General features: G+C 44.3%; 1 protein-coding gene across 6 annotated transcripts in view; it reads right to left on the bottom strand.

Annotated features, from left to right (window-relative positions):
* The window catches only part of STAU1 (staufen double-stranded RNA binding protein 1), a 385539-nt gene that overhangs the window by 342729 nt on the left and 23130 nt on the right, over positions 1 to 19680 (bottom strand). For 3 of the 6 annotated variants that reach the window (XM_085619431.1, XM_085619432.1, XM_085619435.1), the window contains 2 exons: positions 18084 to 18208; positions 16586 to 16654 (listed from right to left, as the gene is read on the bottom strand). In XM_085619431.1, coding sequence (XP_085475557.1) covers positions 16586 to 16654; positions 18084 to 18208 — 194 coding nt within the window. The remainder of the gene's footprint in view (positions 1 to 16585; positions 16655 to 18083; positions 18209 to 19680) is intronic. The other 3 variants (XM_085619433.1, XM_085619434.1, XM_085619436.1) reach the window with 1 other exon arrangement.

Below are 19680 nucleotides of genomic sequence, written 5' to 3'. Positions count from 1 at the left end.
CTTGTGTTTGCAAGGAAGGGTCAAAGGTCAAGTCCACACCCACAGCTTCCGTGACAGCCTCCATGGCAGGCACAGAAGAAATGAATATGCTACTTACCAGTATGCATCTGTTCTTGGCATGTAGGGCTGCTGACATTCATATCTGTGCATAGATCGCCGCCTAGTGTTGGGTCCGGATGATTGCGCATTGTTGTCCTGGAAGAGTCTTCGAAGTATCACGAGATAGGTGACTCCTCCCCTGGACCATAGTGCGCATGGGCATCCTCTCCATCCTCAGATTGTTTTTCGCCATTGTGGCAGTGATGGAGTAGATACAGTAAGTGATGACCATGCTATACAGTAATTCTGAGTGCTGCAGCCGCTACAGGCGCCGGGGAGGAGGGTGGGCGATATGAATGTCAGCAGCCCTACATGCCAAGAACAGATGCATACTGGTAAGTAGCATATTCAGTTCGAGGCATGTGGGCTGCTGAATTCATATCTGTGCATAGAATACATAGCAGTACCTCCTATTAGCGGCGGCTACCCGTGCCAGCTGCAGCAGTCTGAAAAAGAGTTTTGAGAACAGCCTGTCCTACAGCTGCCAGCTGTTTTGAGTGTACATCTACACAGTAGTGTCTTGTAAATGTATGTATAGTGGACCATGTGGCTGCTCTACATATTTCCTGTAAAGGAATATTTCCTAGGAAAGCCATGGATGCCCCTAACTTTCGTGTTGAGTGGGCTCGTGGGGGAATTGTTAATGTGCGTTTAGCTTTTTGATAGCAAATTTGAATACATTTAACGATCCATCTGGCTATACCTGCTTTGGAAATGGCGTTGCCCTTGTGTTGTGGAGAAAAGGCAATGAAAAGTTGTTTTGTTTTCCTAAAGTCCTTAGTTCTGTCTATATAGTACATGAGGGCCCTCTTTACATCTAGTGTATGAAGCATTCTCTCTGCAACATTCTGTGGATTTTGAAAGAAAACAGGCAGTTCGATAGTTTGATTAATGTGGAACTGCGATATGACTTTGGGCATGAATTTGGGGTTGGTACGTAGTACAACCCTGTTTGCGTGAACCTGTATAAATGGCTCTTGAATGGTTAGTGCCTGGAGATCACTAACTCTTCTTAACGAAGTGATTGCCACTAGAAAAGCCACTTTCCAGGTGAGGAACTGAATCTCACATGAATGGAGAGGTTCAAAGGGTGGATCCATTAATCTGGTGAGGACCAAATTGAGGTTCCACACTGGTGCCGGTGGGTGTCTTGGGGGAATTACTCGTTTGAGTCCCTCCAAGAAGGCTTTAATGGCAGGCACTCTGAATAAAGAGAGGTGCTGCCTGTTTTGGAGATAGGCCGCTATGGCGATTAAATGGATACGTATTGAGTTGTATGCTAGATTGCATCGGTATAGGTGTAGGAGGTAACAGATGATATTTTGAATGGATGCGTCCAGCGGGTTAATGTCATTGTTGTTGCAGTAAATGACAAACCTCTTCCATTTAGCCGCATAGCAAGCTCTGGTAGTGGGTCTCCTGGCCTCCTTGATGATATCCATACAGTCAGGTGGCAGGTTTAGGTAGCCAAACTCTAAGACTTCAGGAGCCAGATTCAGCTGTTGCAGGTCTGGGTGCTGAATCTCGCCATGGTTCTGCGTTAAAAGTGCGGGTTTGATCCGCAGCCTTTGATGCGGCACCACGGAAAGTTCTAGAAAGGTGGTGTACCATGGTTGGCGCGCCCATGTGGGAGAAACTAGGATGAGCGTTAGTGAGTGTTGTCGCAGTTTGCGTGCCACTAGAGGTATTTGTGGCGCTGGGGGAAAAGCGTACGCAAATCTGCCGGACCAGTTAATCCATATCGCATTGCCCTGTGACTGTGGATGTGGGAACCTGGCGGCAAAGCTTTGGCATTTTGCGTTTTAGTTTGTGGCGAATAGGACTATCTTTGGATGACCCCACTGTTGGAAGTACGGTTGGAGAACTGACGGATGTAGCTCCCACTAGTGCATCTGGTGGCTGTGTCTGCTGAGCAGATCCGCCATCTGGTTGTCCTTGCCGGGGAGGTGTTCCGCCATGAGGAAAATGTTCCTCTGAATGGCCCACTTCCATATGCTCTGAGCCAGATGAGACCACTGTGGAGAGTGTTCCTCCCTGCTTCTGTATGTAGTACATGGCAGTCATGTTGTCCGTCCGGATCAACACGACTTTGTTGCACAAGTGTACTTTGAATGCCTCCATGGCTAGGAAGATTGCCATCAGTTCCAGAACGTTTTTGTGCATCTTTTGTTGCGTTGTCCATAGTCCCTGCACTGTGTAAGTGAATACATGAGCTCCCCAACCCTGGAGAGAGGCGTCCGCTGTCGGTATTATTTGTGGAACAGGCTCTTGGTACGGTCGGCCCTTGCAAAGGTTTTGTGGAGTCCACCAATGCAGATAGTTGTATGCCCGACCGCTCACCAACACTAGGTCTTTTAATTGCCCGTGAACCCGATTCCATTGACGTGCCAAGCACTCCTGAAGCAGGCGCATATGTAGTCTCGCGTGCGGGACTATGAAAATGCAGGAGGCCATCATGCCTATCAACTGCATGAACACTCGCGCAGGAAGGGAGTGTTGAGGTTTGAACTTTGAGATCAGCAGTTGCATGCTGTTGACCCTCACTAAATTTGGCTGAGCTGTGGCTGCCAGAGTGTTTATGGTCGCGCCCAAGTACTGTCGTACGTGTGCGGGTTGGAGATGTGATTTTGGGTAATTTAGTGAGAATCCCAGACTGTGAAGAAGGTGAATAGTGAGGGACATGCGGCTGGCACATTGCTGGGCTGACTTTGCCTGAATAAGCCAGTCGTCCAGGTAAGGGAAGACATGAATGTGTTGTCTTCGTAGATGTGCCGCCACTGTTGCTAGGCACTTGGTAAAGACCCTGGGTGCTGTTGTTACTCCGAAGGGGAGAACTTAGAACTGATAGTGATGCCCCTGAATAGTGAACCTGAGATATTTCCTGTGTGAAGGGTGTATGGGTATGTGGAAATACGCATCTTTTAGGTCCAGTGTGGCTAGGAAGTCTCCCTGACTGAGTAGCGGGAGAACCTGCTGTAGGGTGAGCATATGGAAATGCTCTGAGAGAATGTAGCGGTTGAGGGGTCTCAGGTCTAGTATAGGTCTGAGCGACCCGTCCTTTTTTGGGATTAAGAAGTACAGAGAGTACACCCCTGTCCCCTGCTGGTTGACGGGCACGACCTCTATTGCACCTTTTTGCAGCATACTTAGCACTTCCTGCTGCAATAATGCCAAGTGCTCTACGGACATAGGACAGTGCTTTGGCAGTATGTTGGGTGGAGTGGACGTTAATTCGAGACAGTAACCGTGCTGGATAATGTCCCTGACCCACCTGTCTGTGGTGATGGCTTTCCACGCTGACAGGAACCGTTGGAGTCTCCCCCCGACAGGTGTTATGTGGTCGGGGGCAGGGAGAGGGCGTCACGGTTTGTTTTTGGGGGGAGGACCTGGTGTTGCCGTAACCACGTCCTCTGCCCTTGGTGCTGGAGCCACGATATCCACCTCTGTTGGTTTTATCATAGGTACTTTGTGTGCCTCCTTTAGTGTATTGCTGCTGTGACCCCTGATCTCTAGCTGCTCCTCTATTCCCGGGGCGACGAAAGGAGCCACTACGAAACTGCTGCGTCTGTAGAGCCCCCATTGATTTCGGAGTGTCAGTGTCTTTTTTTAATTTTCTCGATGGTAGTGTCAACTTCAGGGCCAAATAAATAGTCTGGGTTGACCGGTTGATTTAGGATATTGTTCTGAATCTCCGGCTTGAAGCCTGAGATTCTCAACCATGCATGCCGTCTTAACATGACGCTTGTGTTGATTGCCCTCGCCGCTGTGTCGGCTGCATCCAGTGCGCACTTGATGGATGCATTGGTAAGGAGTTGTCCCTCTCTGATGAGGAGCTCCGCTGCCTCTTTATATTCATCTGGCAAATGTTGGAGTAGTGACTCTAGTGTGTCGTAGTGGGACCTATCAGAACGGGCCAGGAGTGCCTGTGTGTTGGTAATGCGCCAGATGTTCGCTGCTTGCGCTGCAACCCGTTTGCCGAATGTCTCCAGCACCTTGGACTCCTTGTCTGGGGGAGGAGCATCACCTGTTTGAGAGTGGGCTCTTTTGCGAGCATTAGCAACCACCATGGAGTCCAAAGGTAACTGACCCCTGATGTACATAGGGTCTCCGGGTGCAGGCTTGTATTTTTTTTTCAATCCTGGGGTTTAGCACCCGCGCCCTGGTTGTTTCTTTAAAAATGTCTTTTGCAGGCTTGAGAACTCCTTTTAACATGGGCAGAGTTTTGACAGTTCTTTCGGAAGAGGCGAAAGTGTCCACCAAGAAGTCTTCTTCGACAGTGTCAGAATGGAGTTCTACTCCATGATTGGCAGCAGCCCGTTCTATGAGGGCATTAAAGGCAGCAGTGTCCTCTGTGGGAGATGTCTTTATGTTATAAAGCTGCATGTCATGGGTATCTGGTGCGGTACCCTGGTCTGTGGGGTCGTCCCATGCCTGATCTGGGTCTTGCAGGTGATCATCAGGATCGATATCCCCAGGGTAGGTGGTATCATCCCCCCCCTACATAGTCCTCTACTGCGTCTGCCTCTGAAGGCGTAGGAGAAAAGGACGGTGGATCCTGATGGAAGGGCTGAAAGTGTTCATGAAGCACTGGCTCTGACCCTGCTGGTAATTTGTGTTTGAGAGGAATTTTATAAGAGTCCAATCCCTTCTCTGGTGTTATCTTTCGCTTGCGGAGAATCAACCTACCAGTGTTGGCGTCGATAAATCGTGGCTGTGAAGGCTCGAGATCTGTTTGTCCTGTGGATGGGGACTGTGTTCGGCGGACATGTGTCCGAATCTCGAACAGTTTCGGCGCCGTGGGCGGCGGCAACCCAAACGTGAACAGTTTCGGCACCGAGGGGGTCTTCGAAGCCTTGTGCATGTCGGGGCCCGAAGTAGAGTGGAGGGCTGCCTGTTCTCTGATGCGTTGCAACGATGCCGAGACCTGTTGCACGGTGAACGCAGATGGCTCTTTGGAGCTGGTCGGCACCTTGGAGGTAGGCGTCGAAGCGGCCCCCAACTTTTTTGCAGCCATGTGGTCATCGATCCGAAGGGAGGTATCGACGCTTGTTGGAGTCGATGACGTGGCAGGCGCCGCCATTTTAGACGTCGACGCAGACTTGGTGGTCGGGGCCGATGTCTTCGGTGCCAGAGGGCGAGATGCCTTGTGGGGACCGAGGGCCTTTTTCTTTGCCTCTGCACCCGTATCCGCTCCGGTGAGCTCGGCACCGAAATCCCTTTTTGCGCGGTCAGAGCCGATGACTTTTGCCGGCGTCGAAGGAGTGGAGGGCTTCGAGGCCTTCGAGCCGATCACAAGCAGTTACACTTTCGTTTTCGATGGAACTGGTGCGATAGATGGTTTCGGTTTCACTGAATGGAATCCAGTCGTATTCGATAATAATGGCTCTTGCAAAATGTTCGAGGCCGGGCCGGAAGGCGGGGCCGAAGAACCGTGAGATTGATCTCGGGTAAGGCCCGAAGGCGATCCCTCGACCGGAGCCTTATGACGACTTATTTGTTCGGCCTCCGTATCGACGGGTGAGCCTAGCTCCTCGCTGGAGCTATCTTCCTTGGTCCCAAAGGCCTCATCGTAGTCTCCTACCTCTTCGACGACTTCTTCTCTCTGAAAGATCACCTCGTCGTCGTCTTCCGATCGGGAATCGTGTTCGGAAGCGGGGCTGGAGTCTACGTCTTCCACGCTCTCGGCGTCCTCGTCTTCGGTGCTAAAGATGTTAGTCGGGGCAGGCGCCGATTGCTGCGCCTCCAATCTCGCTGCCCGTCGATTCCGGAGAGTCTTCTTCGAGCGGAATCGGGCACAGGCCATACATTTCGACTCATCGTGATCCGGTGAGAGACATTTGTTGCATACCGGGTGGACGTCGATGTGTGGGTATTTCGCGTGGCATAAAGGACACCTTTTGAATGGAGTCCTCGATTCCATCGGCGATCGAATTTCGATGTTCGGACCAAGCGGATCCGAAAAGCTGTAAGAAGGTGCTAAAGCACTAAAGAAACTAGTCGACACCGAACGGGAACAGTACCGACGATAACTAAAGGCCTTTTGGCCTTAAACTGAATTTTCCTAACTTGAGCTAAGATAAGCGCATACGAACCCAATGGCGGAAAAAAACAATTTAAGGATGGAGAGGATGCCCATGCGCACTATGGTCCAGGGGAGGAGTCACCTATCTCGTGATACTTCGAAGACTCTTCCAGGACAACAATGTGCAATCATCCGGACCCAACACTAGGCGGCGATCTATGCACAGATATGAATTCAGCAGCCCACATGCCTCGAACCGACAATAATGTGTTTACCTTGAGCAAGTAACTGTTTCTTTAGGATTGTGTGGCGAGGCGGGTCAGAGTGCCCAAGAGCAGACGATCACCGATTTCTTCTCTCCCCACACAGCCCCACTTGGACCAGGCAACCATCAGGTACTATGTGCCCGACCCACAGGCAAGAAACTAGGACTGTTACTTTAACTGGGCCGAGTCTGATCCGGGACCCGCCCCCTTCAGTGATGTCGACTTTCCGGAACAAGAAATTCCCCGGACGGACAGTAAGGAGGTGTGTCATACACCTGGAGGCGAGGAGAAGGAGGACGCAAGAAAGGAGGAACCGAAGACCGTGAGAAAGTGGACGAACCGAAGAGGAGACTAGGACGAAGAGGACGCCGCCGCCGCAGAGCCAGGAGGCCAACGGACAGGTGAATCCCCGTACCACACTTCAAGGTAAGAGTGGCTTCAGCAGGTACGGAGTCGTGTCACAGCGTGGGTGGGAAGGAAGGGTTCAAAACCTCCCTAAAGCACCCGACCGAATAGCCCTGTAAAGCACCTCCCGTTTACCCAGGCCCTGAGCACCACCGACACACCGTACCACCCCCTGGGTAGTAAAAAACGAGCACCGTGTGAATCCTCACTCCCTTCCCCTATTGTGCACAACTACTGTCACATACACTGATACCGCGCTGTATTCTTTCTCTCTGGCCCCACGGTACCCGAGGCACCCCTGCAAACTGGACAAGCTGGAGTGGAGCAGGAAGAGCACCGAGAGACGAAGCCGCGCCAGCCCGGACAAGAAATCCCACGAAAGCCCGCTTCCTTACTACCGGAGTAATCCGAAACCCAGACGCACTTTAAAATCAATAAAACCTTCTTTAAAAACAGCACGTGTCCCCTTGGTTATCTCTGACCGCTACAGCTTGCCATCTGCACAGCAGCCAGAATTTTTTTCAGTCTAAGCAAAAACACATTTCCGAAGGTGAACATAAACGCGATTTATAAGCCATGGGTACGGTTTAACCTTCTTTGAAGATGAAATAGCTAAAACCAATTGCACTAGTTAAAATACAGATGACAAAAATGTCATTGTATTGACACATGTATGTAAATGGCGTTTCAAGCAAGTTAGACTGTAAAGATCGGAGTGTCAGTATGTTCCAACGTCCAGTACGAAGCAGAAAGATCAGTATGCATCAAGGTATAAAAAGGTTTAATACATTGTGCATAATCGGGTATGTATGTTCTGCCAAAATTTAAGAATCCCAGTAGCGACTGCAATTTTGTAAGTTTACTGGGAGGTTGTAATAGAGTACACATTTCCAGAAAATGAGGGGCAAGACTTTTCCCCTCATTCGTAAGTTCATATCCTAAAAAAGGACACAGAGAAAAAGCTATGTAAGATTTTTTAAAGTTGAATTTGTAACCTATGTTCTAAAACCACAATATAATGTGATCCACTCTCACTAAATGGGGGTTCAATTCATCATCAGTTGAGTAGATATCATCTACATTTGATAGAGCATCTGGGTCAATTTCATGAAGAATCGACAAATTTCTTGCTGCAAAAACTCCTCGGCTATTCTTATAGACCACAGGACGTCAGGAGTAGCGCATATGGAATCCCAAAGTGCTAAAGGCGGCCCAGTCACGGCTCTCTGGAGCCAAAACGTGACTGAAAAAAACCATTGGAAATATCCAAAGTGGTCTTATATTTTTAAGGAACATCATTATTATTAATGAGCGCAGTAATATGGCTATTTTGTACTGCAAATGTGCATGTAGGACTGTTTAAATATCTGCAATATGAATGATCTGGTTTCAGTACAGGAAAAAGAAGATTATTCATCGGAGACACAGAGGGTTCAACTACTCCCTGGTACTCCAGCTGGGAAAGAATTGCTTTAAGAAGTGCATTTGCATCCAGTTTAATAGGAAATTGTGGTTGTACTAGAGATGTTGACCGTATAGGAATAACATGGTAAGGAGAATCTTTCTCCCACCCAGTATGATTACGATGAAGTGCAGGGGCCAATGCAAGGGCCCATTCAGATGCTTGCACTTGTTTGACTTTGTCAGGGACAAGTTGAGAGTGGGCGCCAGTTGACCTCCACCAAGATAATCTCATAAGACCTAGCTAAATTGTCCCAAAATGCAGCTCTAATTGTGCGTTTGAAGTCAACTTCAATTTGAATATCCAAGTCATACTGCCTGTCTGGGCGGCCCACACGGGTGTCCGCGGTATCAATTGCAATAAATGTCTGTTGCTTTTGCTACCAGAAACTGGTGGAGATTTGGTCGTACAATGGTGGCTTCAGCCGCGATGTCGAGGAGAGTCACTACCCAACTTCTGTTCAAGAGGAGGGGTCTCACCATCTGTAGCATTTTTAGCAGTTAATGCAGCAACTTTATTTCTGAAAAGGGGGTTAATATGGAGGAGGTCTATCCTACTTCTTTATCTTCGTGTCAGATGAGCATTTTATCCCCCTTTTTGGATTCACATAATCTTCCGGTCTGCAGTCAGATCGCCCTCCTCCGTCATATTGTTGATCAGACTATTCTCGATAGGAACGAGGAGAACATGTATCAGATGACGGATATATTTAGTGCGATCACAAAAATCTTAACAGCTTTCAGAATGTTCCGAGAATCTCCGCGTTGTGTAGGCTTTTGTGGTTTAGGCTTATCCCATGGTTTCTTAGGAAATTTACGGGACGGTCCGAATCCTTGTCAGAGCTAGGCTTGCCAAGCAGTGGTACTGAAGGTGCGGTCCCTAAAGTAGAACGTCCTAGAGGCGAATATACATTAGCCATAATGACCGGCAACTCACGCTTGCAGTCAGCTACTGTCATGGCAGCATGTCGCTGGAATATAGCCAAAGACGCTGCTTCACCTTTAACATTAGAAAGGATAATTTCAGAGACAACGAGGAAATTTCCCACAAGTTTCTCCCCCAAATCGAGGGCAGGAGCTGCCCAGTACTCATTCTGCATTTGTTTGAGGACGTTTGTTAGAATGGACATTGAGGGAGTACCACGACAAAGAGTGTAAACAGTGGCAAAAATAGTCTCCGGGGTATTGCATTCCCCTAGTGGGGGATCCAGGCCATTGGGTAAGCACATAGTTAAAATTCTGTGCTTGTCTCATGGTGCCGTAGGAGGAAACGTTGCTTCAAATGTGTCTATTTTTTGGGGCAATCCAAAAGGGCATTTCTTTACGATTTGTGGGTTGTTTGTCCATAACTGAATAAAGAATTACAGGACTTACAACAGGAGCTCCAGGTACCCGAGGTTGCCCTTGTAGGGCAACCCCATCTGGTCTAGCCAGTAAGGCATGTGCAATGAACTGGATTATCCGTCTATACAAGATAACAAGAACATTCTATAAGGCGCAAGTCTGCACAAGATTTATAGGAGTTAAATGTGGATAAGAAGTATAATCATCGAGTGCCGGACATGTGGCCCGTCAATATATGAAGGACATATGCGGACAGTGACCGGCACCTGGGGAAGGGCACCATTAATCCAGGTCTGATGTTCCCAGACGGTTAGAGGAATTTCCGTAAGTGCCTATGGTCGACAAGCATTAGGAACTTGGGGTATAGTGTACTCATGAAAAGAATTAACATTAGCGTCGACAGCTGCGAAGCGACCCACAAGTAAAAAATTCAAAGCAGAATGCTGCATCCGCTTCAATGACAAAAATCACAGGAGCACCCACATTAGTGACTCCATGTTGTAGCAAGTGCTGAGTAACTGCCGGACGGCAGTTAACAGGAATAACAATGGGTTGAGCCATAATTAATCAAGGAGGGATTCAAAGCGTAGCCCAATGATGGCTACAAAACCTTTACATATTCAAGCTTGAAAAACCAAACAGAACTAGGTAGTTCCTGATATCTGGGGAGGATAAACCCCTAGCACCACAGATGTAGCCGGGAAATGGCGCTAGGGTATTGTGGACAAGCACAGGCACTACTCAGGGTTCCCACAAATAAGTACCAGACCAAACGTTGGCAGTGCCATGGTGCAGGAATTCTGCCCTAAAACAGAAGTATGCTTGCAACCAAAGAACATTAGTACGTGGCGACTGAGTCACCACACCACCTCAGTGTCTATGAGTCCAAGTCTAACTAGTTCTAGTGTCTCACCTGCCCTCCTAACCTTACCAGAGAAACCACTGAATTGATACCACAGAACAAAACATTCTCTACCCTCTCAGGGATCGGGGTAACAGGACACAACTTTCTCGGTCGTGATTGTCCACAATAAGACAACCAGGCGAGACGAAGGAAGTGTAGAATATTTCTTTAAACTATTGTGCTCTGAAATGCAGTATACATGCCACAATTGGAAAACAAACGCATACTAAAAATACTGTTAGCATGGTTAATAATCTATAGACCATAAAAAGCCCTGCCATTTTATAGGAAAGAGGAACCTATCCAGCAGCCCCCCCCCGCAGCCCTCAGCTACGGAAGCTAAATGATTATATATCCAAGATCTCTGGGATAACTGGCAGACCTCGTACCTTAGCATTCACATTGGACTTTGTACATTTCAGCAATCACAGTGTTCTTGTCTCGGAACTCTCGTTCCATATGTGTGTTTTTGTCTCGTGTGCTCATCTATACGACAAGACATGTGTGACAAACAATAGCTGAATTCTTGTGTTATGTCTAGGTGCTATTGCCTGGCCAGAAAGAACAAGGGACATTGTTGTTTAACCTTGTTGGTGGTGTTCAGACAAAATCCCAGGAAAAAAAAAAAATAAAGAAGAAGAACACATGAACATATGCAGGTCCCGTGAGAAAGTACAATGTGGCACAAAAGCAGACATGTTTTATATAGTAACATGTGCAAAGGAAAATGATGCCTACAACGTGCACAGTTAGGCTAACATAGGGAAAATTACAATGGGCCATGCAGGAAACACAACAGTATGCAATTAAGCTGTCTATGTTTCTCACAGAACAACCTGCCACAGACACAGGAGATGAGAGCAGTCACTGCAATCTTAAAAATAATCCCCTATAAATGGGGGTGCTCTCAACTTATTTTCAACAATTGGGGAGGGACACATTTTAGATAACCTCAAGACAAATAACTTTTTCCATATTGCTGGATTTTTCCTGGACACCTTTCTCTTTTTAGATGGTTCACCTTTAGTTGGATAGTCTTAACTGTTCATATCTCCCAATATAAGTAGATGACTTTCCTTTAAATTAGGGCGAGCTATACACGGTTAATCCTGAGCGGCACATGGTCTTTTTAGTTTGATGCACCTGCTTAAAAGACACTAGCATTAACTTTTCTTCCACGATAATTTGACCATCAAAAAAAATAAAAAAAACACAAATACCAGACCAATTTGGGTTTAAAGGATCCTGCTACAGTGAAACCAGTTCCATTTTAAGAATTTAAGAATCCCAATACCTTCTGTGCAATTCCTTTCAGTCAAGAAGGAGGACTACTTCTGTTGGTCCTGGCCATTCACATTCTTGAATGTGCAGACTTTAAACTTGCATCTCCAAATCAAAATAAACACTGGCTAGATGATATGGGGGGTGGATTAGGGGTGGGTGGAATTTGCGTAGTGGCGCTGCGCAAAGTTCTGCGAAACTGTAAAAATTCTCCACGAGCACGCAGAAATTCCGCAAACATGCGGAATTGCTCTCCGCAATGCTTTTTTCCTGTTTGCGAACGCCGTTTGTGTGATCGGGAAAACATATCTTTCGGACACGCGAAATTACCCAAATTCCACGAGCGGAACAGAATTTCCCGCCTAGGGTGGATATCCCTCCTTTACCGAAGACCCATTTGAAATAAAAAAAAAACTTATTAAAAAAAGTTGCCAACCTGTTTTGCAGGGTATGCGTTTATCCTTTGAGGAGGTTACCTTGGACTCAGAGGGTAGATGCTGGATGTATCCCAAGGAAGTTAAAGAAAAGCACTGTTTTCGATTAATGCTCAGAAACAAAATAAACAAGTATTACTCTCCCCTATTATAGTGAGTGCCATGTTCTCTTCTGGAGAGCTACTTACAGGAAATCTAAAATGCACTTTCAAACACCAGAAATATCTATTCATACAGCCAAAGAAAGGTACTCGAAGGATCCCCAAGTCTTAAACACTGCCGCACCTCTCCCACTGCTGTCTAGTAAAAACTTTGGATAACTATTCTAGCTGGCTCTGCATGTAACTTTCACTCCTCAGAGTTTAAATTTGCTATGCCACTCCATATGGGATTATACCCTATTTCACCATTAATATTTAGGGGAAAACCTAAAGTCTGAGATCTTTTGGAAAGCCAAACTGATTACACCCTGGTGTACCATTAATGCCACCTCAACTCAATATATCAGAAAAGGCCTTGAGTTTCAAGGATAATCTTCTGCATGACCAGTTCCTGAAGGAGAATATTGATGAATCAAAGACTATTTCCTTGATAGAAACAATGAGTTCTATCATGCTTTCTCTGCACATATATAAGTTAACTAAACGCTGTCGATAAACATTTACAAAAAAAGAGCAAAGAGAAAAGTAAAAATATTCAGCAACACAAGCCTAATCACAGTTGAGGAGAGACACAAAGCACCAGTTTCCTGAAAGGAATAGGGGCAAACGATGCATAGGAGAGACAAGGCTGATGGTTCATTCAAGGACGGAGCAAAAACAAGTCTGCTTGACACCAAGCAACTACCACCTTAAATAGAAAGACTTTAGGTTGTTGAGGATGTGTAATAAGATGAGGAGGCTCCAGGGGTTAAGATTAAAGAGAAGAATTAAATGTCCACGGTGAAGGAATAGTATGGTATGTTTCTATTTGCAGGACTGATGGTCCAAACACAAAAGAGTACCTCTACAAAATGTGCACGATGGAACGGAGACCTGATTGCTGGTTTTGCATTATGTGGGAACATAGAAATTACCATTTAACAACGCACCACCCCATTACAGCTTCTGAGTCCTATTCTATTTATTACTTATATATTTGGAAATTTAAAAACGAGGTGCCCATCAAAGTTTAAGAAAAAAAACAATTCCTTTGAGCAATTATTCAGCCATTCTAGGAAACCGGCCCAATAATACAGATCATAAAGGAAGCTACTATGTCTTTGGTAGAGTTTTGAACCACAATACCAGCATGTTCTCAAAGTGTCTAGCAAAAATAATTAAACCTATCTTATCTAAACCTATGCATACACACCAGCTTTGCTCGCAACAGTCAAACCCATGATAGCCATGACAAATTTACCTAAGGAAACAAACGAAAACTGCATATTCAGTGCCAGAATTCTGAACAAATGAACAAGTTCTGAAGGTGCAGATCCAACCTCTGTCTTTTCTGGGACCATGAGGAAAAGGAGTAGAATATCATTCTCTGTTATTCAAGAGACACCACTTCCATGGTCTCTTTTCTCTGCATGTCAAGTGTCAAGGACTTCTGCCTGCAAAACTGAGGCACGTGAAAAAAAAGCAAGATGTGATGAAAGGATGGTAGAGCAGGAAGGGTAGAGCGTAACCTTTAAAGATTATCTGGATGACCGAGTAATCTGTTGGGATTGTTTCCCAAGTGGTGGAAAAGGTGAGAAGAAACCCCTCCTCCCCCACCACCCAAAACAGAGAATGGTGGTGTAAGGGAATCAGAGAAATTTAGAAGCAGCAAAGCCAGCCCTGAATGTTGTCAACATTAGCTCTTCTGCTGGTGATGTCATCCCGAGGTCCACACCCACCCCAAAATGAATACATTCATTGGGTCTCTGGATTAGCTGAGGATGTGGTCTGCCAGGACTGTATCGCCCTGAAATAGCCAAGACATATCATGTACTGTTGGCGGGACAGCCATGCTGGAGAGATGAGACCCAGCGCAAGATATAGCTCCACTGTTCTTAAAGCAACCCAGGTAAGATATGCCCTCTCTCTTAACAGCAGCTCACCATTGAGGGTAGCCTGAAATTCTCATGAGAAGGCAGTGGAAAACATAAAACTATGGCGGCCCAATGTGACCATAGCTTACATGGATCAAGCCAAAGAACCCACAGCAGCCAGATCCCAATATAAGATTTCTTGACCAAATCAGTAAATAGCTTTTTAAAGTGGGCCGATAGGTTGATGACTGTTTTTCCTGATTCCCACAGGGCATGTACTTACTGGACCAGTAGGCAAACGGTGTTTGGTGTGGAGAGGATGAGACAGTAGAAGGTATCTGGCTATTTGCCTATAGACTGGTGGGACCAAAAAGGCTTTTTCCCATGCAGCCATGACAGAGTAAAAAAAAAATGATTAAAATGAAGCAAAGACTTTAGCACTAAAGAAGAGAATTGCAAAACTTCTATCAACATGTTAAGACTTTGCCACTGCATGTTCAAATTGTAAAGGTTCAGCTACTTTTAATCTCAAACTGGTCAATGAAAAGACTTCTTCTTAACGAAGAGCCAGAGAGGTAAGGAATGACCCTTTCAGGTGAAGTGCCCAGGCCACTTACATTTTTTTTAAAGTCCAGATTCAAGCCAGAGTTAGCGTTGGGGAAGGATTTCACTTTTTTTGTGGTAATAACCCTAATAAGGCATTAAAAAGTACATCAAAGTCCGAGCCTAACAATTTTCTATCTAGGCAAATCTCTAAGCCAAAGGAAGATGTTCCAAAGGTTCTTCAATAAAACATGGTTTTATTTTATCACCTGTATAAATCGAAGACAACTTTGAAGGCGGGAGCATAATTGGTTCAGAGGGAAATATGTTGTGGTCCAAGAGTGGAGTCCGTGTTGGTGGTGGTGGAGACTTCGACCAAGCAGGGGAGGCTCATATATACTTCTGTGTTCGGTCTTATCTGGGCTAGTTTGGAGTCAGTGCAAAGCCGCATGACATTGCCTACCAGTAGGCAGGAGCACCGCTAGACATTGTTAGGAATTTATTTGGCACCTGGGAGATACTCTAAGGTGAAGAATATGTGGGTAGAAGAATCCATCAGAAATGTACTTTGATAAGCTTGAATGCTTTAATTTACTGTAGTTTAAGTATGCAAACTTTTAGTACCATTGATTATATTGACTTTTTTTTTTTTATTCGAAAATTGCTAAAATCTGTCAACAGGGTGTCATGCCGTAAAAGCAAGTTACCCAAGAAATCAAAAAAGTTCTGCAAAAGAAAATCTTAACATTCCCAGAAGGATTTTGCATATTAAAATATAAGAAATCCTGCCTGTGTCACATGTATTAACACTGGGTTTTAAAGTATAGCTGAATAGGTTAGAGTACTATAGACACTAAGAGGTATTGATAAGCAATTTTCCATTTATTTCACTCTATGAAGGGATTACACAAATGTTACCCAAGAATAACACTTGTAATTAATGTTGACACAATAACCAACAAAACAAGTTGACGTTTGTGTAACAGTGACTTAACACACAAATTTGTCATTACATTTCTGTCTTTGACTCTCAAAACGTGGATGGATTTGAACGTTTGTTACTACACCTACAAACTACATTAGAGAACTTTAGTCCTGTATGTGCGCTCATTTACAAATTACTTTCTCCAACAAATAAAACATAACAAAATAGTTGCCATTTTCAAAAGCAAAACAGTTCAATGTCAACATATACAAATGCAGTTATAGAACCAACTTCTCTATGGGGAGGTTTGGAAAAAGAAGTTCTGAATCAAGAAGCTTTTGTGCAAGGAACCTTCCAAAAAGCCTCCGATTACTAATATTATGGCTACATTTAGTAAAATATACAGTATGAACTTGCCTTTGAACAGTCAGTGCTGAATGCTACTTCAATCCAGTGACAGTGAGAGATTACAGATGAACAATATACTGAAGTTAAAATATTAAATTGATGAAAAAAGTCCACTGGTACGTGGCCTCCATTAATGATCTCCCCAACCTGCTCCTTGAAAAGTCTACGTGCACAATAGCAGGTCACATTTACTATAAATGAGGTTCCAGCAAATGATGAATTATAATCTGTGTATCCAGCAGAGCAAGGACATCCTAGTTGGGTAACAAAGCACTTTAATCAAGTATCATTCATTCATAGTTGGTAAGCCTGAAAACCTTCGTTTTTGGAGTCCACACAAGCTTGACAATCTATGTAGTGAAAACTGAGCAGTTTTAGACTATAGTTCATCTAGCCAGATTCTTGAAAGGAGGGGCGGGAACTAAACAAGGCCTCATAGACCTCTACTTAGTAAACTCATGACAACAGAAAATACCCACTTGTCTTGGGTGATCTTCTCCCACTCTTTCAAGAAGGCTGAAATCCTGCCACCGTCCTAGTGGAATGACCTGAGAAGTGGGAGAGAAGGAGTCAAAAGCTCTCCTCGGTTGCTTTAGAGAATGTTCCAAGTTTTAGGGGCAGTATCCTCCGCTGAGAGACTCACAATCATAACTAAAATATTGATCTAAAAATCAATTAAACAGGAATTCAATACATAATTTTACACAGTGAAGAAACTCATTGTGCAAAGTCCACCACTTTTAAACCCACTGAACCTGGGGATAGCAGCATTTATGAAGTTACCTTCACGAACGTCTCTAATTTCACTTTGAGTGGTAAACGAAAAACACACATTAATGCTGCAATACCCAGCCATAATGCCATTAAATTACTGTGTGGAAATGCCTACCTGCTGTACATTATTATAAAGGTTAAGCACTTTCCAAACAGAGTAGTGAAATGTGAACCATACAATTCATGTACAACTGGTCCAAAAATAGCAAATATGGCTACTTAGCATCAACATTCATACAGGAATTGAAAGAGGTTAAAAAACTGTATGGTATTTGTGCATCAACACCCTCTAAAAATGTAGCAAGTCTTGCTCTACACTGGAATCCCCAGTTCTAAGTAGCACTTACCCCTCTCATTACCTTAAAAATATTACTGTGCCTCAAACACTCTTGTCCTGTTCTGTACCAGAAACACTGTTGTAGGAGGAGCTGTATGCTGCTTTTAACTGAGGAGGTCGGGATGGTCGAGGAAGAAAGTATCTCAGATTCTTAGGCAAGAGATTAATAGGCAAACTTGAAAAGTAGGTTCAGTTTTTCATCCTCATACAATATGCATAGAAAGGTACAGATTCAGTCTTGCCATTGTGCAGAATGAGCCCATAATAAATCGATTACTTTTTTTTTTAAGAGAACATACATTTGGCCGATGCTGAACTTAAAATAAAATACTTTGTGATGCATGTATCACCACACAGCTCAACCATGTGTTTATGTGGTATTGCACATTTATTACTATGCCACTGCACCAAGAGTGTATTCCCAATTGGTCATCCCTGCAAGATGTACACTTCTGAAAATTAGGGAATCAAATTTAGGAATTGAAACCTGCCACTACCTACAAAGAATGAAACCTGAACATATGCGGTCAAAAACAATGGAGTCCGAGGTAACATGCAATACTATATTGGAACATCAACATCACATTAAATACTGAATTATTTAATAAGGTGATGCAGAAATATGCTAGTAATTACCAAACACCACAAACATTTCAAGGCTGAGATGTTTGTAGGGTGATAAAGCAGGGAGATAATTATATATAAATCTCTGTACATCAACAATTCTTTGTAAATTGCCTTCTTATTATTGGTATGTCTTCTTGTGACACTGCAAATTCTTTACTTCAGGTTCTTGTCCACTTTATGGGGTATCATTTACAATCGAAAAATGTAAGGAAAAAAACATTACCAATGACAAAGTTTACCTTTGAGTGGGCTGGACCTTCTTCACTCAGAAGCTTGTATTCAGGCTGAACCTTGTTGAAACGGGCTAACTCATTCACAAGACACATTGGGGTTTTCTCTTTGGGGTTTGCCATGTTGGAAGTAACTGGAAAACATTCAAATAATTTGCAGCTTTATGAACAAAGATTAGCAATTTTAAGACTATTTAGTTAAAAAACAACCTGTTTTCAATTTATAGAGTGCCGAGCTCTACTAGAACCTATTTTTAGAAAAAAGAAATCAGACTACAGAGTTGTTTTAATTTCAGCAATCTTCACAATTGAATGGGGGATTTTACTGCTGGATCGGACTCTACTCTTGTAGCAATTTTGACCTGGTTGCTCCTACACCACCTTCATGTGCGATCTCTAGAAACACACCATATTGAATGCAGCACCCAATCAGGACCAAAGTGGTAAACCCTAGGCCTGCAGCCCTCCCTCACACTCCTCTGGAGCCATGTTTCTCAAACTGGTTAGAACAAGGGCCCACTTTTTTACAACAAACTTCAGCAACCCACCTTGGTTTAATGGACATGAGGCAGGAGATTTTTTAATGCAACTAAAGCATTGTGAAGCAGCACACCGTTATTTAAAGACGACACTTTGTTTTTTAAAATGGCCACTAAATTTGCGCAGTTTACGAATAAACCTATACTGCACACAAATGATAATGTGTGGAAATCGGGTTTCAGTGAACATGCATCATTTGGGCATGCCCAAGCAAAGTGTCTGGATTTGCTTTGATCCTAATAAAATATTTGCTTCCATCACACTTCAAAATTTCCCCCCAAAAATGTGCTTTATATTTGCTTTCCTAACTCCTGAATGTGTACAATTCATTTACAGATATTTTCATTTTGTTGCGTTATAAAAAAAAACCACACCCTATGCTATAGCCTTTCTTTCAAAGCTCTCTGTACCCACCCCTTGCAAGATTATCACATAATTCACTTTGCTTCCTCTGACTGCAAAGTGAAAGGTGTTAAACACCAATCCCCCGGTTAATAATCTGCAATTTGTCAGAAAACATAGACTGACATTAGCCCTATATATTTGAGGAGCAGCAAATTAGACAAGCTAAAAACAGAATTTAAAGGCATCTTTATTTATTGTTTGGACTTTCACCACCCGCCAAAAATCGCCTCACAACAGGCCCACGGTTTGGGAAACACTGAGCTGGAGTATTTCAAAGTTCCCCCAAAAAACCATAGAACATGGGGGCCACATGGACACTGGGTTGAAGTTAAGGAACTAGATGTGTGGGCAGAAGGATAATCTAACCTTAATCCAAATGCGTTTTTCCATTATCAACTTTAGAGTACTCCTCACCTAGGAGTGGAATCAAATTCCTTACACAGCTGATTAATACAGAGCTTTTGACTGCCAGCAAGCCCCAACCATTAAGGTTTGTATGTGCACTCTCATAAGCTCCCTTTGATTTAAAAACTAAGCTAATCGGCTGTGTTTTTTATATAAAATAGAGGTTAACGGGAGGGCACTGGTAACCGGAAGGAACCTACTCATCCTGCAATTCGCAATTCTCAACTTCTAACTTATGGCTAGATTCCACAGGAGT

Source organism: Triturus cristatus, chromosome 7, assembly GCF_964204655.1.
Source record: "Triturus cristatus chromosome 7, aTriCri1.1, whole genome shotgun sequence".
NCBI lineage: Eukaryota > Metazoa > Chordata > Amphibia > Caudata > Salamandridae > Triturus > Triturus cristatus.
The sequence above is the reverse complement of the archived record's forward strand: the minus strand, read 5'-3'. Positions and strand labels throughout refer to the sequence as shown.